The sequence below is a fragment of the Hyla sarda genome, assembly GCF_029499605.1.
Source record: "Hyla sarda isolate aHylSar1 chromosome 1 unlocalized genomic scaffold, aHylSar1.hap1 SUPER_1_unloc_14, whole genome shotgun sequence".
Classification (NCBI taxonomy): domain Eukaryota; kingdom Metazoa; phylum Chordata; class Amphibia; order Anura; family Hylidae; genus Hyla; species Hyla sarda.
In genome coordinates, this window is record NW_026607575.1 from 298,847 (window position 1) to 324,738 (window position 25,892).

At 43.5% G+C, this 25,892-nt stretch overlaps 1 protein-coding gene across 1 annotated transcript in view; it reads right to left on the reverse strand.

Annotated features, from left to right (window-relative positions):
• Positions 1 to 3,380: 3,380 nt before the first annotated feature.
• Positions 3,381 to 25,892, reverse strand: part of LOC130297985 (oocyte zinc finger protein XlCOF7.1-like) — a 104,581-nt gene continuing 82,069 nt past the window's right edge. The window contains exons 6-14 of the mRNA XM_056550860.1: positions 14,018 to 14,035; positions 10,308 to 10,434; positions 10,119 to 10,210; positions 9,418 to 9,496; positions 9,219 to 9,310; positions 8,436 to 8,514; positions 8,237 to 8,328; positions 8,021 to 8,129; positions 3,381 to 4,925 (exon numbers count right to left, since the gene is read on the reverse strand). Coding sequence (XP_056406835.1) covers positions 4,036 to 4,925; positions 8,021 to 8,129; positions 8,237 to 8,328; positions 8,436 to 8,514; positions 9,219 to 9,310; positions 9,418 to 9,496; positions 10,119 to 10,210; positions 10,308 to 10,434; positions 14,018 to 14,035 — 1,578 coding nt within the window. The 3' untranslated portion in view covers positions 3,381 to 4,035. The remainder of the gene's footprint in view (positions 4,926 to 8,020; positions 8,130 to 8,236; positions 8,329 to 8,435; positions 8,515 to 9,218; positions 9,311 to 9,417; positions 9,497 to 10,118; positions 10,211 to 10,307; positions 10,435 to 14,017; positions 14,036 to 25,892) is intronic.

Below are 25,892 nucleotides of genomic sequence, written 5' to 3' on the forward strand. Positions count from 1 at the left end.
ACTGACGTCCTCCTGCGTGGGTCTGCGGAGGGATGTCACTTGTGCGACATCCCTCATCAGACCCGGGCCGGCCGCCAGAGCAGCTGCAAACGGGGGTTCCGCGGTGCCACAGAGGTAATGGGGTGCTAATGCGCGAGAGCGAGCTGAGAGTGCTGAGAGTGCTGAGAGGCATGGTGTCGCCCGGTGCTGTCCGCACCCCAGCCGCTATGCCACTGCGTGGTGCAGCAGTGGATGGGGGTGACTCCGTCATGGCACCCCCATAGTGAGACAGGCCAGTACATCAGGGGATGTGGAGGAGGCTGTAGGAGGGCAACAACCCAGCAGCAGGACCGCTACCTCTGCCTTTGTGCAGGGAGGAGCACGAGGAGCACTGAGAGAGCCCTGCAAAATTACCATCAGCAGGCCACAAATGTGCATGTGTCCACTCGAATGGTCAGAAACAGACTCCAAGAGGGTGGTATGAGGGCCCGACGTCCACAGGTGGGGGTTGTGCTTTCAGGCCAACACCGTGCAGGACGTTTGGCATTTGCCAGGGAACAGCAAGATTGGCAAATTGGCCACTGGTGCCCTGTGCTCTTCATAAATGAAAGCAGGTTCACATTGAGCACATGTGACAGACGTGACAGAGTCTGGAGACGCCGTGGAGAATGTTCTGCTGCCTGCAACATCCTCCAGCATGACCGTTTTAGTGGTGGGTCAGTAATGGTGTGGGGTGACATTTCTTTGGGGGTCCGCACAGCCCTCCGTGTTCTTGCCAGAGGTAGCCTGACTGCCATTAGGTACCGAGATGAGATCCTCAGACCCCTTGTGAGACCATATGCCGATGCGGTTGGCCCTGGGTTCCTCCTAATACAAGACAATGCTAGACCTCATGTGGCTGGAGTGTGTCAGCAGTTACTACAAGAGGAAGGCATTGATGCTATGGACTGGCCGCCCATTCCCCTGAATCTGATTGAGCACATCTGGGATGTCTCGCTCCATCCACCACAGACTGTCCAGGAGTTGGCGGATGCTTTAGTCCAGGTCTGGGAGGACATCCCTCAGGAGACCATCCTCCACCTCATCAGGAGCATGCCCAGGCGGGGAGGTCATACGGGCACGTGGAGGCCACACACACTACTGAGCCTCATTGGGACTTGTATTAAGGACATTACATAAAGTTGGATCAGCCTGTAGTGGGGTTTTCCACTGTGATTTTGAGGGTGACTCCATATCCAGACCTCCAGGGGTTAATACATTTCATTTCCATTGATAATTTTTGTGATTTTGTTGTCACATTCAACTATGTAAAGACGAAAGTATTTCATACGATTAGTTCATCAGATCTACCATGTGTTATCGCAGGGAGACCTTTAGTTTTTTGAGCAGTGTAGTATATTACTAGATACAAGATGAGATACAGACGGGATACATGGAGGCTCTAGGCTGGATACAAGATGAGATACAGACGGGATACATGGAGGCTCTAGGCTGGATACAAGATGAGATACAGACGGGATACATGGAGGCTCTAGGCTGGATACAAGATGAGATACAGACGGGATACATGGAGGCTCTAGGCTGGATACAAGATGAGATACAGACGGGATACATGGAGGCTCTAGACTGGATACAAGATGAGATACAGACGGGATACATGGAGGCTCTAGGCTGGATACAAGATGAGATACAGACGGGATACATGAAGGCTCTAGGCTGGATACAAGATGAGATACGGATGGGATACATGGAGGCATTAGGCTGGATGCAAGATTAGATACAGACGGGATACATGGAGGCTTTAGGCTGGATACAAGATGAGATACAGACAGGATACATGAAGGCTCTAGGCTGAATACAAGATGAGATACGTATGGGATACATGGAGGCTTTAGGCTGGATACAAGATGAGATACAGACGGGATACATGGAGGCTCTAGGATGGATACAAGATGAGATACAGACGGGATACATGAAGGCTCTAGGCTGGATACAAGATGAGATACGGATGGGATACATGGAGGCTTTAGGCTGGATACAAGATGAGATACAGACGGGATACATGGAGGCTCTAGGCTGGATGCAAGATGAGATACGGATGGGATATGTGGAGGCTCTAGACTGGATACAAGATGAGATAAAGATGGGAAACATGGAGGCTTTAGGCTGGATACAAGATGAAATACAGACTGGATATATGGAGGCTCTAGGCTGGATACAAGATGAGATAAAGATGGGATACATGGAGGCTCTAGGCGGGATACAAGATGAGATACAGACGGGATACATGGAGGCTCTAGGCTGGATACAAGATGAGATACAGACTGGATACATGTAGTCTCTAGGCTGGATACAAGATGAGATACAGACTGGATACATGGAGGCTCTAGGCTGGATACAAGATGAGATACGGATGGGATACATGGAGGCTTTAGGCTGGATACAAGATGAGATACAGACGGGATACATGGAGGCTCTAGCCTAGATACAAGATGAGATACAGACGGGATACATGGAGGCTCTAGGCTGGATACAAGATGAGATACAGACTGGATACATGTAGTCTCTAGGCTGGATACAAGATGAGATACAGACTGGATACATGGAGGCTCTAGGCTGGATACAAGATGAGATACAGATGGGATACATGGAGGCTCAAGGCTGGATACAAGATGAGATACAGACTGGATACATGGAGGCTCTAGGCTGGATACAAGACGAGAAACAGACTGTATATATGGAGGCTCTAGGACCTGTTAGGCACCTCTAGCCTGGATACAAAATGAGATACAGATGGGATACGTGTAATAAGAACATTAAAGCAAATGACAATCCAATATTGGATACACTGTGGCCCCTGAAGCTTCACGTCTACAAACACTTTCTATTATGTCTCCTGGAAAACACTTCAATGTATAGGAAACATTTACAACATAAACATGAAAACACAAATATACAATAGAAATCCTGTGTGAGCCAAATATTATACAAAAAAATAAAATAAAAAAATCCTATATATCTGTACGGCGGACAAATGTAGAACATGTTCCCAGGGGGCGCTATGCAGTCATAAAGTTTGTGTGCAAGGTGAAGTCGGACACGGAGCGTCACAGGATCGGCGCATTTACGAGTAGATCACCGCGTACGGACAATATTTGAGCAATTGTGTAAATTTTATCAGAAGGACGATCATTACTTAAAAATATAAAGATCCAGAGAAGCAGCACAGCCAAAGTGCATAGGTGCAGGTGCCGGCAAAGAGAAAGAGAAGAATTTACAGCACGCCAACAAAATAGTTAAGGTGAAAAAGAATAAAAATGTATTTCATCCAAAATGAATATAGATATAAAAGAAAAAAAATCTAAAATACTAAGTCAAAAACAATATAAAATGTGTCAGGTTCCACCATATAATTCCTAAAGCTGCCGCAATGCATTTATCTAAGGGATTGCCCCGTATGGCGGTAAGATGAGGTCAGGGCAGATATATTAGAAAAGATGAGAGGGGAGACCATGTATGTCTTATATAGATCACATGACCTGATAAGTCATCATAATAAAGGGTTAATTTGTCATTTATATGAAGTCGGGGTTTGGTGTAAGACATATTACAGAAGATAACACTGACGGGGGAAGGAGGAGCAGAAATGATGAGGCGACACATTGTAACAAACACATGTTTAGGAAGGTAGGAGCTAGGCTCCGCCCAAATGGCACCTGACACTGGAGTTCAAGTTTGAGATATAGTCTTCAGAAAGTCACAACAGATACAACATTATGGATTTAATAAAAAAAAAAAAGTTAAGTATCACATGATGTATAAACTTAATAATAAATCTGTAATTCTACACAACATTATTCTGGTGCACGTTCTGCCACAATTCAGGCCCATCAGGAATAGTTATGGGGGCGGGGTTTCATCTTTGATGAGTTTCAAAGTCTAATTTTCATGTAAAACATTTTCTACATATAGAACATTAAAAAGTGTCTTTTCTCCTGTCTAACCAAATGTGAGTTACTTCTGAAACATTTCCCACATTCTGAACAAGAATCTCTCTCAAGGTTTCTCTCCTGTGTGAATTCTCTCATGTATAACAAGATATGCTTTGCTTGTAAAGGATTTTCCACATTCTGAACATGAATATGGCTTCTCTCCTGTGTGAATTCTCTCATGTTTATTAAGACTTGATTTTTGTTTAAAACATTTTCCACATTCTGAACATGAATATGGCCTCTCTCCTGTGTGAATCCTCTCATGTACAACAAGATCTGATCTTTGTTTAAAACATTTCCCACATTCTGAACATGAATAGGGCTTCTCTCCTGTGTGAATTCTCTCATGTCTAACAAGAACTGATTTATCTTTAAAACATCTCCCACATTCTGAACATGAATACGGCTTCTCTCCTGTGTGAATTTTCTCATGTACAACAAGATCCGATCTTTGTTTAAAACATTTCCCACATTCTGAACATGAATAGGGCTTCTCTCCTGTGTGAATTCTCTCATGTCTAACAAGAACTGATTTATCTTTAAAACATCTCCCACATTCTGAACAAGAAAATGGCTTCTCTCCTGTGTGACTTCTCTCATGTAAAACAAGATTTGTTTTACATGTAAAACATTTCCCACATTCTGAACATGAATACGGCTTCTCTCCTGTGTGAATTCTTCTGTGAATAACAAGATCTGATCTTCTGGTAAACCATTTCCCACATTCATCACACTGAAGTCTTTCCCCCCCTTTCTTCTCTGTCCTTGTGGTAACAATGTGTGGTTGGTCAGGAGAAGGTTCCCCATGATCAGGTGGATTATTATATGATAGATCTGGATGGACACTAGGGGTAAGGAGGTCTTCTCCTGAGGAGCGCTCCATGATCTCTCCATCTTCTGCTTTATCATTCAGGAATAACATGACGTTTTCCTCAGAATTCTTACTGGGATTTTCTGTTGGGATAAAAATGGATTATGGGAAATGTGTAAATTATTATTAGGTTGGAAGCACACATGAAGTTTTGATGCAGGTTTTGATGGTCACCTGACCCCAGAAGAGAATACAGAGGAGATGATCCCCACTTTACAGTTTCCTTCTTTTTTGGGTCACTCCAGGCTCTGACTTTATGTCAGAGCCACCAGGGGGAGCTATGTAAGGGAAGACTGAGCCACCAGGAGGAGCTATGTAAGGGAAGACTGAGCCACCAGGAGGAGCTATGTAAGGGAAGACTGAGCCACCAGGAGGAGCTATGTAAGAGAAGACTGATCCACCAGGAGGAGCTATGTGAGGGAAGACTAAGCCACCGGGAGGAGCTATGTAAGGAAAGACTGATCCACCAGGAGGAGCTATGTGAGGGAAGACTGAGCCACCAGGAGGAGCTATGTAAGAGAAGACTGATCCACCAGGAGGAGCTATGTAAGGGAAGACTGAGCCACCAGGGGGAGCTATGTAAGGGAAGACTAAGCCACCAGGAGGAGCTATGTAAGGGAAGACTGAGCCACCAGGAGGAGCTATGTAAGGGAAGACTGAGCCACCAGGGGGAGCTATGTAAGGGAAGACTGATCCACCAGGAGGAGCTATGTAAGGGAAGACTGAGCCACCAGGAGGAGCTATGTAAGGGAAGACTGATCCACCAGGAGGAGCTATGTAAGGGAAGACTGAGCCACCAGGAGGAGCTATGAACGGGAAGACTGAGCCACCAGGAGGAGCTATGTAAGGGAAGGCTGGGCCACCAGGAGGAGCTATGTAACAAAAGACTGAGCCACCAGGGGAGCTATTTAAGGGAAGACTGATCCACCAGGAGGAGCTATGTAAGGGAAGACTGAGCCACCAGGGGGAGCTATGTAAGGGAAGACTGAGCCACCAGGAGGAGTTATGTAAGGGAAGACTGAGCCACCAGGAGGAGCTATGTAAGGGAAGACTGATCTACCAGGAGGAGCTATGTAAGGGAAGACTGAGCCACCAGGAGGATCTATGAAAGGGAAGACTGAGCCACCAGGAGCAGCTATGTAAGGGAACACTGATCTACCAGGAGGAGCTATGTAAGGGAAGACTGAGCCACTAGGAGGAGCTATGAAAGGGAAGACTGAGCCACCAGGAGGAGCTATGTAAGGGAAGACTGAGCCACCAGGAGGAGCTATGTAAGGGAAGACTGATCCACCAGGAGGAGCTATGTAAGGGAAGACTGGTCCACCAGGAGGAGCTATGTAAGAGAAGACTGAGCCACCAGGGGGAGCTATGTAAGGGAAGACTGATCCACCAGGAAGAGCTATGTAAGAGAAGACTGATCCACCAGGAGAAGGTATGTAAGAGAAGACTGATCCACCAAGAGGAGCTATGTAAGGGAAGACTGATCCACCAGGAGGAGCTATGTAAGAGAAGACTGATCCACCAGGAGGAGCTATGTAAGGGAAGACTGATCCACCAGGGGGAGCTATGTAAGGAAAGACTGAGCCACCAGGAGGTGCTATGTAAGGAAAGACTGAGCCACCAGGAGGCGCTATGTAAGGAAAGACTGAGCCACCAGGAGGCGCTATGAAAGGGAAGACTGAGCCACCAGGGGGAGCTATGTAAGAGAAGACTGAGCCACCAGGAGGAGCTATGTAAGGGAAGACTGATCCACCAGGAGGAGCTATGTAAGGTAAGACTGATCCATCAGGAGGAGCTATGTAAGGGAAGACTGAGCCACCAGGAGGAGCTATGTAAGGGAAGACTAAGCCACCAGGAGGAGCTATGTAAGGGAAGACTAAGCCACCAGGAGGAGCTATGTAAGGTAAGACTGATCCACCAGGAGGAGCTATGTAAGGGAAGACTGAGCCACTAGGAGGAGCTATGAAAGGGAAGACTGAGCCACCAGGAGGAGCTATGTAAGGGAAGACTGAGCCACCAGGAGGAGCTATGTAAGGGAAGACTGATCTACCAGGAGGAGCTATTTAAGGGAAGACTGAGCCACTAGGAGGAGCTATGAAAGGGAAGACTGAGCCACCAGGAGGAGCTATGTAAGGGAAGACTGAGCCACCAGGAGGAGCTATGTAAGGGAAGACTGATCCACCAGGAGGAGCTATGTAAGGGAAGACTGGTCCACCAGGAGGAGCTATGTAAGAGAAGACTGAGCCACCAGGGGGAGCTATGTAAGGGAAGACTGATCCACCAGGAAGAGCTATGTAAGAGAAGACTGATCCACCAGGAGAAGGTATGTAAGAGAAGACTGATCCACCAAGAGGAGCTATGTAAGGGAAGACTGATCCACCAGGAGGAGCTATGTAAGAGAAGACTGATCCACCAGGAGGAGCTATGTAAGGGAAGACTGATCCACCAGGGGGAGCTATGTAAGGAAAGACTGAGCCACCAGGAGGCGCTATGTAAGGAAAGACTGAGCCACCAGGAGGCGCTATGTAAGGAAAGACTGAGCCACCAGGAGGCGCTATGAAAGGGAAGACTGAGCCACCAGGAGGCGCTATGTAAGAGAAGACTGAGCCACCAGGAGGAGCTATGTAAGGGAAGACTGATCCACCAGGAGAAGCTATGTAAGGTAAGACTGATCCATCAGGAGGAGCTATGTAAGAGAAGACTGATCCACCAGGGGGAGCTATGTAAGAGAAGACTGAGCCACCAGGGGGAGCTATGTAAGGGAAGACTGAGCCACCAGGAGGAGCTATGTAAGGGAAGACTGATCCACCAGGAGGAGCTATGTAAGGGAAGACTGAGCCACCAGGAGGAGCTATGTAAGGGAAGACTGAGCCACCAGGAGGAGCTATGTAAGGGAAGACTAAGCCACCAGGAGGAGCTATGTAAGGGAAGACTAAGCCACCAGGAGGAGCTATGTAAGGTAAGACTGATCCACCAGGAGGAGCTATGTAAGGGAAAGTGAGGCCCAGTGTTATAATGACCTTGGAGCGTATCTCTATGTGCAGTCACCTCCCTCAGGTCCTGACTATACATAACACAGGGGATCACTGGGGCCTGAAGGGTTAATGTAATGTAGATCTAAGGTGGAGCCTCCCCTGAAGAAACCTCTCAATTCCCTCTGTAATCTATTAATACATACCTGGGGTAACACCTCCTGGAATTTCCTCCTTCACTTCCCTCATACATGGAGGATCGCACCTCAAGATCTTTTCTTCATTCTCCACTTTAATAATAGTCAGGTATTCATCCTGATGAGGAAACATCTAACAGATCAACATAAAAGACCCCCAAAATCTACCCCCACATCTATGACAGCAGGACCCCCCTATAGAGATATAGGATCAGCCTCATCTACCTGATGCTTCTCTGGGACATTTCCCTCTGGACAGTCCTGGGAATACAGAGGGCAGGGACACCTCTCGGGTGGATTTCTATCAATGACTCCATCTGTAGGGAACACACAGTGATGAATAGATTATTCCATGTGATGATCAGATGATGGGTGTAGTAGTATCTAGGAGACCCTCCACCAATAAAAGTCTCCCCCTCCTTACACTGCTGATCGGCCCCCAAATCCGTCTCCTCTTCTGGTTCATCTTTAACCTCAACCTTAATATCCATCAGATCTTCACCCTAAAGAGTAAAAAATAAAATAAAGGGGGCTCCCGAATTCCATTATAACCTGGGGGGCACACGGCCCCATGGTCCCCAGTATACATGTCCCCCCCCCTCCTCCTTATTTTCTTCTTCCTCCTTTATCTCCACAGGTTGTTTTCCTCAGTTATTCTGCCCGGTAACAGCTGTTCTGCTGAGAGATGGATTCCTGCTTCTGATTGGAGGATCAGATTCTGCCCGGTAACCATGATCTTCTGCCCAGCGATGCTCCAGCCCAACAACAGCATTCTGATTGGCTGGAGGCCCATTGGCGGGAAAAGTATTTCCCTTCTATACTGGGCTGTGGTGTCTCCAGCTCAGTCACCTGTGGGAAGATTAGAAGAAGCCCCGCCCTCCCCTTTTATTTCACTTTCCTTTCCATCACAATGTTTTATAGAAGAGGTAAGTGACCCGAGAAGTCATGGGGGACATGTCTATTATTATATCTTATTGTGGTTCTGCTATTTTATTACTACGACTTTGGATTGAGGATTTGGTATTTTGATCATAATTATTTATTTATTCTTGCATAGTTAGAGTTGGGGCACCAGGCAGGAGATCGTGGGGGTCCCTACCCAGATCAAATGGAGTTCCCCTTTAATTAGGGGGGGGGGGTCTATGGTGCCATGATCAGGGATTCAATCACTCTATGGTCATATTTTGGAAACTTTGACACCATCTACCTGATGCTTCTCTGGGACATTTCCCTCTGGACAGTCCTGGGAATACAGAGGGCGGGGACACCTCTCGGGTGAATTTCTATCAATGACTCCATCTGTAGGGAACACACAGTGATGAATAGATTATTCCATGTGATGATCAGATGATGGGTGTAGTAGTATCTAAGAGAACCTCCACCAATAAAAGTCTCCCCCTCCTTACACTGCTGATCGGCCCCGAAATCCGTCTCCTCTTCTGGTTCATCTTTAACCTCAACCTTAATATCCATCAGATCTTCACCCTAAAGAGTAAAAAATAAAACCACAAATAAAAAGGGGCTCCCGAATTCCATTATAACCTGGGGGAGGGGGGCACACGGCCCCATGGTCCCCAGTATACATGTCCCCCTCCTCCTTATTTCCTTCTTCCTCCTTTATCTCCACAGGTTGTTTTCCTCAGTTATTCTGCCCGGTAACAGCTGTTCTGCTGAGAGATGGATTCCTGCTTCTGATTGGAGGATCAGATTCTGCCCGGTAACCATGATCTTCTGCCCAGCGATGCTCCAGCCCAACAACAGCATTCTGATTGGCTGGAGGCCCATTGGCGGGAAAAGTATTTCCCTTCTATACTGGGCTGTGGTGTCTCCAGCTCAGTCACCTGTGGGAAGATTAGAAGAAGCCCCGCCCTCCCCTTTTATTTCACTTTCCTTTCCATCACAATGTTTTATAGAAGAGGTAAGTGACCTGAGAAGTGATGGGGGACATGTCTATCATTATATCTTATTGGGGTTCTGCTATTTTATTACTATGACTTTGGTTTGAGGACTTGGTATTTCATTTAATTAGGGTGGGACCTATGGTGCCATGATCAGGGGGTTCAATCACTTTATCGTCACATTTAGGGGAGACTTTAACACCATCTACCTGATGGATCTCTGAGACATTTCCCACTGGACAGTCCTGGGAATACAGAGGACCGGGACACCTCTCGGGTGGATTTCTATCAATGACTCCATCTGTAGGGAACACACAGGGAATGAATACATCAGTGCTGGATCGATTTTTATGTTACTAGGTAGTGAGAGTGATATCTATATATATGTCTCTTCTTACCTTGTGATGTGAGGGGCCGGTGATCCTCCATCATGACTATGTCCTGGTACAGATCCTTGTGTCCTTCTACATACTCCCACTCCTCCATGGAGAAATAGACCGCCACATCCTGACACCTTATAGGAACCTGACACACAATGATACCGTCATCACCAGACCCCTCCATTACTGTATAATGTCCCAGCAGGGTCACCTCTCTAATCACCAGACCCCTCCATTACTGTATAATGTCCCAACAGTGTCACCTCTCCAGTCATCACCAGACCCCTCCATTACTGTATAATGTCCCAGCAGTGTCACCCCTCTAATCATAAGACCCCTCCATTACTGTATAATGTCCCAGCAGTGTCACCTCTCCAGTCATCACCAGACCCCTCCATTACTGTATAATGTCCCAGCAGTGACACCTCTCAAGTCATCACCAGACCCCTCCATTACTGCATAATTTCCCAGCAGTGTCACCTCTTCTGTCACCAGACCCCTCCATCACTGTATAATGTCTCAGCAGGGTCACCTCTCCAGTCATCACCAGACCCCTCCATTACTGTATATTGTCCCAGCAGGGTCACCGCTCCAGTCATCACCAGACCACTCCGTTACTGTATAATGTCCCAGCAGTGTCACCTCTCTAATCATCACCAGACCCCTCCATTACTGTATAATGTCCCAGCAGGGTCACCGCTCCAGTCATCACCAGACCACTCCATTACTGTATAATGTCCCAGCAGTGTCACCTCTCTAATCATCACCAGACCCCTCCATTACTGTATAATGTCCCAGCAGGGTCACCGCTCCAGTCATCACCAGACCCCGCCATTACTGTATAATGTTCCAGCAGTGTCACCTTTCCAGTCATCACCAGAACCCTCCATTACTGTATAATGTCCAGCAGTGTCACCTCTCTAATCATCACCAGACCCCTCCATTACTGTATAATGTCCCAGCAGTGTCACCTCTCCAGTCATCACCAGACCCCTCCATTACTGTATAATGTCCCAGCAGTGTCACCTCTCCAGTCATCACCAGACCCCTCCATTACTGTATAATGTCCCAGCAGTGTCATCTCTCTAATCATCACCAGACCCCTCCATTACTGTATAATGTCCCAGAAGTGTCACCTTTCCAGTCATCACCAGACCCCTCCATTACTGTATAATGTCCAGCAGTGTCACCTCTCCAGTCATCACCAGACCCCTCCATTACTGTATAATGTCCCAGCAGTGTCACCTCTCTAATCATCACCAGACCCCTCAATTACTGTATAATGTCCCAGCAGTGTCACCTTTCCAGTCATCACCAGACCCCTCCACTACTGTATAATGTCCTCCTTATGTAATCTCCCTACTACTGGGGTGACAAACTGTAACAAACCTCCTCCTCATGTAATCTCCTTACTACTTGGGTGACACACTGTAACAAACCTCCTCGTCATGTAATCTCCTTACTACTGGGGTGACACACTGTAAAAAAAACCTCCTCATGTAATCTCCTTACTACTGGGGTGACACACTGTAACAAACCTCCTCCTCATGTAATCTCCTTACTACTGGGGTGACACACTGTAACAAACCTCCTCCTCATGTAATCTCCTTACTATTGGGGTGACACACTGTAACAAACCTCCTCCTCATGTAATCTCCTTACTACTGGGGTGACACACTGTAACAAACCTCCTCCTCATGTAATCTCCTTACTATTGGGGTGACACACTGTAACAAACCTCCTCCTCATGTAATCTCCTTACTACTGGGATGACACACTGTAACAAACCTCCTCCTCATGTAATCTCCTTACTACTGGGGTGACACACTGTAACAAACCTCTTCCTCATGTAATCTCCTTACTACTGGGGTGACACACTGTAACAAACCTCCTCCTCATGTAATCTCCTTACTACTGGGGTGACACACTGTAACAAACCTCCTCCTCATGTAATCTTACTACTGGGGTGACACACTGTAACAAATCTCCTCCTCATGTAATCTCCTTACTACTGGGGTGACACACTGTAACAAACCTCCTCCCCATGTAATCTCCTTACTACTGGGGTGACACACTGTAACAAACCTCCTCCCCATGTAATCTCCTCACTACTGGGGTGACACACTGTAACAATCCTCCTCCTCATGTAATCCCCATACTACTGGGGTGACACACTGTAACAAACCTCCTCCCCATGTAATCTCCTCACTACTGGGGTGACACACTGTAACAATCCTCCTCCTCATGTAATCCCCATACTACTGGGGTGACACACTGTAACAAACCTCCTCCTCATGTAATCTCCTTACTACTGGGGTGACACACTGTAACAAACCTCCTCCTCATGTAATCTCCTTACTACTGGGGTGACACACTGTAACAAACCTCCTCCTCATGTAATCTCCTTACTACTGGGGTGACACACTGTAACAAACCTCCTCCTCATGTAATCTCCTTACTACTGGGGTGACACACTGTAACAAACCTCCTCCTCATGTAATCTCCTTACTACTGGGGTGACACACTGTAACAAACCTCCTCCTCATGTAATCTCCTTACTACTGGGGTGACACACTGTAACAAACCTCCTCCTCATGTAATCTCCTTAACTACTGGGGTAACACACTGTAACAAACCTCCTCCTCACATAATCTCCTTACTCCTGAGGTGACACACTGTAACAAACCTCCTCCCCATGTAATCTCACTACTGGGGTGACACACTGTAACAAACCCCCTCCTCATGTAATCTCCTTACTACTGGGGTGACACACTGTAACAAACCTCCTCCTCATGTAATCTCCTTACTACTGGGGTGACACAATGTAACAAACCTCCTCCTCATGTAATCTCCTTACTACTGGGGTGACACACTGTAACAAACCTCCTCCTCATGTAATCTCCTTACTACTGGAGTGACACACTGTAACAAACCTCCTCCCCATGTAATCTCCTTACTACTGGGGTGACACACTGTAACAAACCTCCTCCTCATGTAATCTCCTTACTACTGGGGTGACACACTGTAACAAACCTCCTCCTCATGTAATCTCCTTAACTACTGGGGTGACACACTGTAACAAACCTCCTCCTCACATAATCTCCTTACTACTGGGGTGACACACTGTAACAAACCTCCTCCCCATGTAATCTCACTACTGGGGTGACACACTGTAACAAACCCCCTCCTCATGTAATCTCCTTACTACTGGGGTGACACACTGTAACAAACCTCCTCCTCACATAATCTCCTTACTACTGGGGTGACACACTGTAACAAACCTCCTCATGTAATCTCCTTACTACTGGGGTGACACACTGTAACAAACCTCCTCCTCATGTAATCTCCTTACTATTGGGGTGACACACTGTAACAAACCTCCTCCTCATGTAATCTCCTTACTACTGGGGTGACACACTGTAACAAACCTCCTCCTCCTCATGTAATCTCCTTACTACTGGGGTGACACACTGTAACAAACCTCCTCCTCATGTAATCTCCTCACTACTGGGGTGACACACTGTAACAAACCTCCTCCTCATGTAATCTCCTTACTACTGGAGTGACACACTGTAACAATCCTCCTCCTCATGTAATCTTACTACTGGGGTGACACACTGTAACAAACCTCCTCCTCATGTAATCTCCTTACTACTGGGGTGACACACTGTAACAAACCTCCTCCTCATGTAATCTCTTTACTACTGGGGTGACACACTGTAACAAACCTCCTCCTCATGTAATCTCCTGACTACTGGGGTGACACACTGTAACAAACCTCCTCCCCATGTAATCTCCTTACTACTGGGGTGACACACTGTAACAAACCTCCTCCTTATGTAATCTCCTTACTACTGGGGTGACACACTGTAACAATCCTCCTCCTCATGTAATCTCCTTACTACTGGGGTGACATACTGTAACAAACCTCCTCCCCATATAATATCCTTACTACTGGGGTGACACACTGTAACAGACCCCCTCCTCATGTAATCTCCTTACTACTGGGGTGACACACTGTAACAAACCCCCTCTTCATGTAATCTCCTTACTACTGGGGTGACACACTGTAACAAACCTCCTCCTCATGTAATCTCCTTACTACTGGGGTGACACACTGTAACAAACCCCCTCCTCATGTAATCTCCTTACTACTGGGGTGACACACTGTAACAAACACCCTCCTCATGTAATCTCCTTACTACTGGGGTGACACACTGTAACAAACCTCCTCCTCATGTAATCTCCTGACTACTGGGGTGACACACTGTAACAAACCTCCTCCTCATGTAATCTCCTTACTACTGGGGTGACACACTGTAACAAACCTCCTCCTCATGTAATCTCCTTACTACTGTGGTGATACACTGTAACAAACCTCCTCCTCATGTAATCTCCTTACTACTGGGGTGACACACTGTAACAAACCTCCTCCTCATGTAATCTCCTTACTACTGGGGTGACACACTGTAACAAACCTCCTCCTCATGTAATCTCCTTACTACTGGGGTGACACACTGTAACAAACCTCCTCCTCATGTAATCTCCTTACTACTGGGGTGACACACTGTAACAAACCTCCTCCTCGTGTAATCTCCTTACTACTGGGGTGACACACTGTAACAAACCTCCTCCTCATGTAATCTCCTTACTACTGAGGTGACACACTGTAACAAACCTCCTCCTCATGTAATCTCCTGACTACTGGGGTGACACACTGTAACAAACCTCCTCCCCATGTAATCTCCTTACTACTGGGGTGACACACTGTAACAAACCTCCTCCTTATGTAATCTCCTTACTACTGGGGTGACACACTGTAACAATCCTCCTCCTCATGTAATCTCCTTACTACTGGGGTGACATACTGTAACAAACCTCCTCCCCATATAATATCCTTACTACTGGGGTGACACACTGTAACAGACCCCCTCCTCATGTAATCTCCTTACTACTGGGGTGACACACTGTAACAAACCCCCTCTTCATGTAATCTCCTTACTACTGGGGTGACACACTGTAACAAACCTCCTCCTCATGTAATCTCCTTACTACTGGGGTGACACACTGTAACAAACCCCCTCCTCATGTAATCTCCTTACTACTGGGGTGACACACTGTAACAAACACCCTCCTCATGTAATCTCCTTACTACTGGGGTGACACACTGTAACAAACCTCCTCCTCATGTAATCTCCTGACTACTGGGGTGACACACTGTAACAAACCTCCTCCTCATGTAATCTCCTTACTACTGGGGTGACACACTGTAACAAACCTCCTCCTCATGTAATCTCCTTACTACTGTGGTGATACACTGTAACAAACCTCCTCCTCATGTAATCTCCTTACTACTGGGGTGACACACTGTAACAAACCTCCTCCTCATGTAATCTCCTTACTACTGGGGTGACACACTGTAACAAACCTCCTCCTCATGTAATCTCCTTACTACTGGGGTGACACACTGTAACAAACCTCCTCCTCATGTAATCTCCTTACTACTGGGGTGACACACTGTAACAAACCTCCTCCTCGTGTAATCTCCTTACTACTGGGGTGACACACTGTAACAAACCTCCTCCTCATGTAATCTCCTTACTACTGAGGTGACACACTGTAACAAACCTCCTCCTCATGTAATCTCCTTACTACTGGGGTGACACACTGTAACAAACCTCCTCCTCATGTAATCTCCTTACTACTGAGGTGACACACTGTAACAAACCTCCTCCTCATGTAATCTCCTTACTACTGGGGTGATACACTGTAACAAACCTCCTTATTGCTCAACCAGAACCTGCTCCGTACCTACTAGATGGTGAAGGTGTAGGACCTGTGATGATGTCACAGCCATGTGACCAGTACATGTAGGGGCGGAGCAGGATAGAAGCGATTGCGGTGAAGGACCTGTGAGGATGGTCATGTGACAGGAATGGGTGGGGTTTGGTTTATGTAAAGTGATGTACAGTCCGGATGACTGATATAAACTGTTTCTCCTCAGTTCTCAATATGAAAATTAGGGGGCGGGGTTAACTGGAGATGCAGGGCGTGTCATCACGAGTGCTTCCCAGTCACTCCCCACAGTGCTGATTGGCCTTCATCCCTTTAGAGGGGGCGGGATCAGTAGTCAGTGTGGGGAGTGGCTGGGAATTAGTGGTGATGTCACGTCCTGCGCATCTCCGATGGCACCGCCCCCTTCTAATCTATTCTATTGCGCACAGGAGGCGGGACAGTTGGGCGAATTTTAATATTCATGACCTCTTTCCGGAATTCTGCCCCATAATCTATTCCAGTGTTTCCCAACCAGGGTGCCTCCAGCTGTTGCAAAACTACAACTCCCAGCATGCCCGGACAGCCAACGGCTGTCCGGGCATGCTGGGAGTTGTAGTTTTGCAACAGCTGGAGGCACCCTGGTTGGGAAACACAGTCCTATACTGTATATACTACTATATAGTCCAACATGTTCCCACATTTGTGCTTCCTGTGACGTCACGCATATATAATTAATTATGCAAATGAGCCCCTAGCTGGTCAGGTGAGCGTTCAGTTTACCTGCGCTTACTTTACCTGCACAGCGTGAATATTAACCCCTTAAGGACCCCCCGGGGGTTTTTCCGTTTTTTGCATTTTCGTTTTTTCCTCATCACCTTCTAAAAATCGTAACGCTTTCAATTTTGCACCTAAAATTCCATATGATGCTTATTTTTTGCGTCTACGTTTAAAATTGTCATCTTCTGACCCCTATAACTTTTGTATTTTTCCGCGTACGGGGCATCTGATGTTTTTATCGGTATGATTTTTTTTTTGGGATCGCTTTTTATTAATTTTTTAATGGTATAAAATGTGACCAAAATACGCTTTTTTGGACTTTAGAATTTTTTTGCGCGCACGCCATTGACCATACGGTTTAGTTAACGACATATTTTTATAGTTTGGACATTTACGCACGCGGCGATACCACATATGTTTATTTATTTTTATTTTATGGGAAAAGGGGGGTGATTCAAACTTTTATTAGGGAAGAGGTTAACCCCTTAAGGACTCAGACAATTTAATTTTTACGTTTTCATTTTTTCCTCCTCGCCTTCTAAAAATCATAACTCTTTTATATTTTCATCCACAGACTAGTATGAGGGCTTGTTTTTTGCGCGACCAGTTGTCTTTTGTAATGACGTCACTCATTATATCATAAAATGTGCGGCGCAACCAAAAAACACTATTTTTGTGGGGAAATTAAAAAGAAAAACGCAATTTTGCTAATTTTGGAAGGTTTCGTTTTCACGCCGTACAATTTATGGTAAAAATGACGTGTGTTCTTTATTCTGAGGGTCAATACGATTAAAATGGTACCCATTATTACATACTTTTATATTATTGTTGCGCTTAAAAAAAATCACAAACGTTTTAACCAAATTAGTACGTTTATAATCTCTTTAGTTTGATGACCTCTAACTTTTTTATTTTTCCGTATAAGCGGCAGTATGGGGGCTCATTTTTTGCGCCATGATCTGTACTTTTTTTTGATACCACATTTGCACATAAAAAACTTTTAATACATTTTTTATAATTTTTTTATTAATAAAATGTATTAAAAAGGTAGGAATTTTGGACTTTTTTTTTTCGTTCACGCCGTTCACCGTACGGGATCATTAACATTTTATTTTAATAGTTCGGACATTTACGCACGCGGCGATACCAAATATGTCTATAAAATTATTTTTTATGCTTTTTGGGGGTAAAATAGGAAAAAATGGACGTTTTACTTTTTTATTGGGGGAGGGGATTTTTCACTTTTTTTTTACTTTTACATTTTTTTACATTTTTTTTTACACTTGAATAGTCCCCATAGGGGACTATTCATAGCAATACCATGATTGCTAATACTGATCTGTTCTATGTATAGGACATAGAACAGATCAGTATTATCGGCGATCTTCTAGTATTGTCTGCTCGATCACAGACCAGAGCAGGAGACGCCGGGAGCCGCACGGAGGAAGGAGAGGGGACCTCCGTGCGGCGTTATGAATGATCGGATCCCCGCAGCAGCGCTGCGGGCGATCCGATCATTCATTCAAATCGCGCACTGCCGCAGATGCCGGGATCTGTATTGATCCCGGCACCTGAGGGGGTTAATGGCGGACGCCCGCGAGATCGCGGGCGTCGGCCATTGCTGGCAGGTCCCTGGCTGCGATCAGCAGCCGGGATCAGCTCCGATGCCCGCGGTTATGCACAGGACGAAAATGTACGTCCTGGTGCGTTAAGTACCACCTCACCAGGACGTACATTTATGTCCTGCGTCCTTAAGGGGTTAAATGACCTTTTGTTAACTTTTTTTTTCACTTCTTTTTTGCAGTGTTATATATAGGAGACTATAACACTGATCACACTGATCTCTTATACTGATCATTGTTATCCCATAGGAGACTATAACACTGCACACACTGATCTCTTATACTGATCATTATTATCCCATAGGAGACTATAACACTGATCACACTGATCTCTTATACTGATCATTATTATCCCATAGGAGACTATAACACTGCACACACTGATCTCTTATACTGATCATTGTTATCCCATAGGAGATATAACACTGCATACACTGTTCTCTTATACTGATCATTGTTATCCCATAGGGGACTATAGCACTGCACACACTGATCTCTTATACTGATCATTATTATCCAATAGGAGACTATAACACTGCACACACTGATCTCTTATACTGATCATTATTATCCCATAGGAGACTATAACACTGCACACACTGATCTCTTATACTGATCATTGTTATCCCATAGGAGATATAACACTGCATACACTGATCTCTTATACTGATCATTGTTATCCCATAGGGGACTATAGCACTGCACACACTGATCTCTTATACTGATCATTATTATCCCATAGGAGACTATAACACTGCACACACTGATCTCTTATACTGATCATTATTATCCCATAGGAGACTATAACACTGATCACACTGATCTCTTATACTGATCATTATTATCCCATAGGAGAATATAGCACTGCACACACTGATCTCTTATACTGATCATTATTATCCCATAGGGACCTATAACACTGCACACACTGATCTCTTATACTGATCATTATTATCCTATAGGGACCTATAACACTGCACACACTGATCTCTTATACTGATCATTATTATCCCATAGGAGACTATAACACTGTACACACTGATCTCTTATACTGATCATTATTATCCCATAGGAGACTATAACACTGCACACACTGATCTCTTATACTGATCATTATTATCCCATAGGGACCTATAACACTGCACACACTGATCTCTTATACTGATCATTGTTATCCCATAGGGACCTATAACACTGCACACACTGATCTCTTATACTGATCATTATTATCCCATAGGAGAATATAACACTGTACAAACTGATCTCTTATACTGATCATTATTATCCCATAGGAGACTATAACACTGCACACACTGATCTCTTATACTGATCATTATTATCCCATAGGAGACTATAACACTGCACACACTGATCTCTTATACTGATCATTATTATCCCATAGGAGACTATAACACTGCACACACTGATCTCTTATACTGATCATTATTATCCCTTAGGGACCTATAACACTGTGCACACTGATCTCTTATACTGATCATTATTATCCCATAGGGACCTATAACACTGCACACACTGATCTCTTATACTGATCATTGTTATCCCATAGGAGACTCTAACACTGCACACACTGATCTCTTATACTGATCATTATTATCCCATAGGAGACTATAACACTGATCACACTGATCTCTTATACTGATCATTATTATCCCATAGGGACCTATAACACTGCACACACTGATCTCTTATACTGATCATTGTTATCCCATAGGAGACTCTAACACTGCACACACTGATCTCTTATACTGATCATTATTATCCCATAGGAGACTATAACACTGATCACACTGATCTCTTATACTGATCATTATTATCCCATACGAGACTATAACACTGTACACACTGATCTCTTATACTGATCATTATTATCCCATAGGAGACTATAACACTGCACACACTGATCTCTTATACTGATCATTATTATCCCATAGGGACCTATAACACTGCACACACTGATCTCTTATACTGATCATTGTTATCCCATAGGGACCTATAACACTGCACACACTGATCTCTTATACTGATCATTATTATCCCATAGGAGAATATAACACTGCACACACTGATCTCTTATACTGATCATTATTATCCCATAGGAGACTATAACACTGCACACACTGATCTCTTATACTGATCATTATTATCCCATAGGAGACTATAACACTGCACACACTGATCTCTTATACTGATCATTATTATCCCTTAGGGACCTATAACACTGTGCACACTGATCTCTTATACTGATCATTATTATCCCATAGGGACCTATAACACTGCACACACTGATCTCTTATACTGATCATTATTATCCTATAGGGACCTATAACACTGCACACACTGATCTCTTATACTGATCATTATTATCCCATAGGAGACTATAACACTGTACACACTGATCTCTTATACTGATCATTATTATCCCATAGGAGACTATAACACTGCACACACTGATCTCTTATACTGATCATTATTATCCCATAGGGACCTATAACACTGCACACACTGATCTCTTATACTGATCATTGTTATCCCATAGGGACCTATAACACTGCACACACTGATCTCTTATACTGATCATTATTATCCCATAGGAGAATATAACACTGCACACACTGATCTCTTATACTGATCATTATTATCCCATAGGAGACTATAACACTGCACACACTGATCTCTTATACTGATCATTATTATCCCATAGGAGACTATAACACTGCACACACTGATCTCTTATACTGATCATTATTATCCCTTAGGGACCTATAACACTGTGCACACTGATCTCTTATACTGATCATTATTATCCCATAGGGACCTATAACACTGCACACACTGATCTCTTATACTGATCATTGTTATCCCATAGGAGACTCGAACACTGCACACACTGATCTCTTATACTGATCATTATTATCCCATAGGAGACTATAACACTGATCACACTGATCTCTTATACTGATCATTATTATCCCATAGGGACCTATAACACTGCACACACTGATCTCTTATACTGATCATTGTTATCCCATAGGAGACTCTAACACTGCACACACTGATCTCTTATACTGATCATTATTATCCCATAGGAGACTATAACACTGATCACACTGATCTCTTATACTGATCATTATTATCCCATACGAGACTATAACACTGCACACACTGATCTCTTATACTGATCATTATTATCCCATAGGAGACTATAATACTGCACACACTGATATCTTATACTGATCATTATTATCCCATAGGAGACTATAACACTGCACACACTGATCTTTTATACTGATCATTATTATCCCATAGGAGACTATAACACTGCACACACTGATCTCTTATACTGATCATTATTATCCCATAGGAGACTATAACACTGTACACACTGATCTCTTATACTGATCATTATTATCCCATAGGAGACTATAACACTGCACACACTGATCTCTTATACTGATCATTGTTATCCCATAGGAGATATAACACTGCATACACTGATCTCTTATACTGATCATTGTTATCTCATAGGGGACTATAGCACTGCACACACTGATCTCTTATACTGATCATTATTATCCCATAGGAGACTATAACACTGCACACACTGATCTCTTATACTGATCATTATTATCCCATAGGAGACTATAACACTGATCACACTGATCTCTTATACTGATCATTATTATCCCATAGGAGAATATAGCACTGCACACACTGATCTCTTATACTGATCATTATTATCCCATAGGGACCTATAACACTGCACACACTGATCTCTTATACTGATCATTATTATCCTATAGGGACCTATAACACTGCACACACTGATCTCTTATACTGATCATTATTATCCCATAGGAGACTATAACACTGTACACACTGATCTCTTATACTGATCATTATTATCCCATAGGAGACTATAACACTGCACACACTGATCTCTTATACTGATCATTATTATCCCATAGGAGACTATAACACTGCACACACTGATCTCTTATACTGATCATTATTATCCCATAGGAGACTATAACACTGCACACACTGATCTCTTATACTGATCATTATTATCCCATAGGATACTATAACACTGCACACACTGATCTCTTATACTGATCATTATTATCCCTTAGGGACCTATAACACTGTGCACACTGATCTCTTATACTGATCATTATTATCCCATAGGGACCTATAACACTGCACACACTGATCTCTTATACTGATCATTGTTATCCCATAGGAGACTCTAACACTGCACACACTGATCTCTTATACTGATCATTATTATCCCATAGGAGACTATAACACTGATCACACTGATCTCTTATACTGATCATTATTATCCCATACGAGACTATAACACTGCACACACTGATCTCTTATACTGATCATTATTATCCCATAGGAGACTATAATACTGCACACACTGATATCTTATACTGATCATTATTATCCCATAGGAGACTATAACACTGCACACACTGATCTTTTATACTGATCATTATTATCCCATAGGAGACTATAACACTGCACACACTGATCTCTTATACTGATCATTATTATCCCATAGGGACCTATAACACTGCACACACTGATCTCTTATACTGATCATTGTTATCCCATAGGAGACTATAACACTGCAAACACTGATCTCTTATACTGATCATTATTATCCCATAGGAGACTATAACACTGCACACACTGATCTCTTATACTGATCATTGTTATCCCATAAACTATAACACTGCACACACTGATCTCTTATACTGATCATTATTATTCCATAGGAGACTATAACACTGCACACACTGATCTCTTATACTGATCATTGTTATCCCATAGGAGACTATAACACTGCACACACTGATCTCTTATACTGATCATTATTATCCCATAGAAGACTAGAACACTGCACACACTGATCTCTTATACTGATCATTGTTATCCCATAGACTAGAACACTGCACACACTGATCTCTTATACTGATCATTATTATCCCATAGTAGACTATAACACTGATCACACTGATCTCCTATACTGATCATTATTATCCCATAGGAGACTATAACACTGCACACACTGATCTCTTATACTGATCATTGTTATCCCATAGGAGACTATAACACTGCACACACTGATCTCTTATACTGATCATTATTATCCCATAGGAGACTATAACACTGCACACACTGATCTCTTATACTGATCATTATTATCCCATAGGAGACTATAACACTGCACACACTGATCTCTTATACTGATCATTATTATCCCATAGGAGACTATAACACTGATCACACTGATCTCCTATACTGATCATTATTATCCCATAGGAGACTATAACACTGCACACACTGATCTCTTATACTGATCATTATTATCCCATAGGAGACTATAACACTGCACACACTGATCTCTTATACTGATCATTGTTATCCCATAGGAGACTATAACACTGCACACACTGATCTCTTATACTGATCATTGTTATCCCATAGGAGACTATAACACTGCACACACTGATCTCTTATACTGATCATTATCCCATAGGAGACTATAACACTGCACACACTGATCTCTTATACTGATCATTATTATCCCATAGGAGACTATAACACTGTACACACTAATCTCTTATACTGATCATTGTTATCCCACAGGAGACTATAACACTGCACACACTGATCTCTTATATTGATCATTGTTATCCCATAGGAGACTATAACGCTGCACACACTGATCTCTTATACTGATCATTATTATCCCATAGGGACCTATAACACTGCACACACTGATCTCTTATACTGATCATTGTTATCCCATAGGGACCTATAACACTGCACACACTGATCTCTTATACTGATCATTATTATCCCATAGGAGACTATAACACTGCACACACTGATCTCTTATACTGATCATTGTTATCCCATAGGAGACTATAACACTGCACACACTGATCTCTTATACTGATCATTATTATCCCATAGGAGACTATAACACTGCACACACTGATCTCTTATACTGATCATTGTTATCCCTTAGGGACCTATAAGACTGTGCACACTGATCTCTTATACTGATCATTATTATCCCATAGGAGACTATAACACTGCACACACTGATCTCTTATACTGATCATTATTATCCCATAGGAGACTATAACACTGATCACACTGATCTCCTATACTGATCATTATTATCCCATAGGAGACTATAACACTGCACACACTGATCTCTTATACTGATCATTATTATCCCATAGGAGACTATAACACTGCACACACTGATCTCTTATACTGATCATTGTTATCCCATAGGAGACTATAACACTGCACACACTGATCTCTTATACTGATCATTGTTATCCCATAGGAGACTATAACACTGCACACACTGATCTCTTATACTGATCATTATCCCATAGGAGACTATAACACTGCACACACTGATCTCTTATACTGATCATTATTATCCCATAGGAGACTATAACACTGTACACACTAATCTCTTATACTGATCATTGTTATCCCACAGGAGACTATAACACTGCACACACTGATCTCTTATATTGATCATTGTTATCCCATAGGAGACTATAACGCTGCACACACTGATCTCTTATACTGATCATTATTATCCCATAGGGACCTATAACACTGCACACACTGATCTCTTATACTGATCATTGTTATCCCATAGGGACCTATAACACTGCACACACTGATCTCTTATACTGATCATTATTATCCCATAGGAGACTATAACACTGCACACACTGATCTCTTATACTGATCATTGTTATCCCATAGGAGACTATAACACTGCACACACTGATCTCTTATACTGATCATTATTATCCCATAGGAGACTATAACACTGCACACACTGATCTCTTATACTGATCATTGTTATCCCTTAGGGACCTATAAGACTGTGCACACTGATCTCTTATACTGATCATTATTATCCCATAGGGACCTATAACACTGCACACACTGATCTCTTATACTGATCATTGTTATCCCATAGGAGACTCTAACACTGCACACACTGATCTCTTATACTGATCATTATTATCCCATAGGAGACTATAACACTGATCACACTGATCTCTTATACTGATCATTATTATCCCATAGGGACCTATAACACTGCACACACTGACCTCTTATACTGATCATTGTTATCCCATAGGAGACTCTAACACTGCACACACTGATCTCTTATACTGATCATTATTATCCCATAGGAGACTATAACACTGATCACACTGATCTCTTATACTGATCATTATTATCCCATAGGAGACTATAACACTGCACACACTGATCTCTTATACTGATCATTATTATCCCATAGGAGACTATAATACTGCACACACTGATATCTTATACTGATCATTAT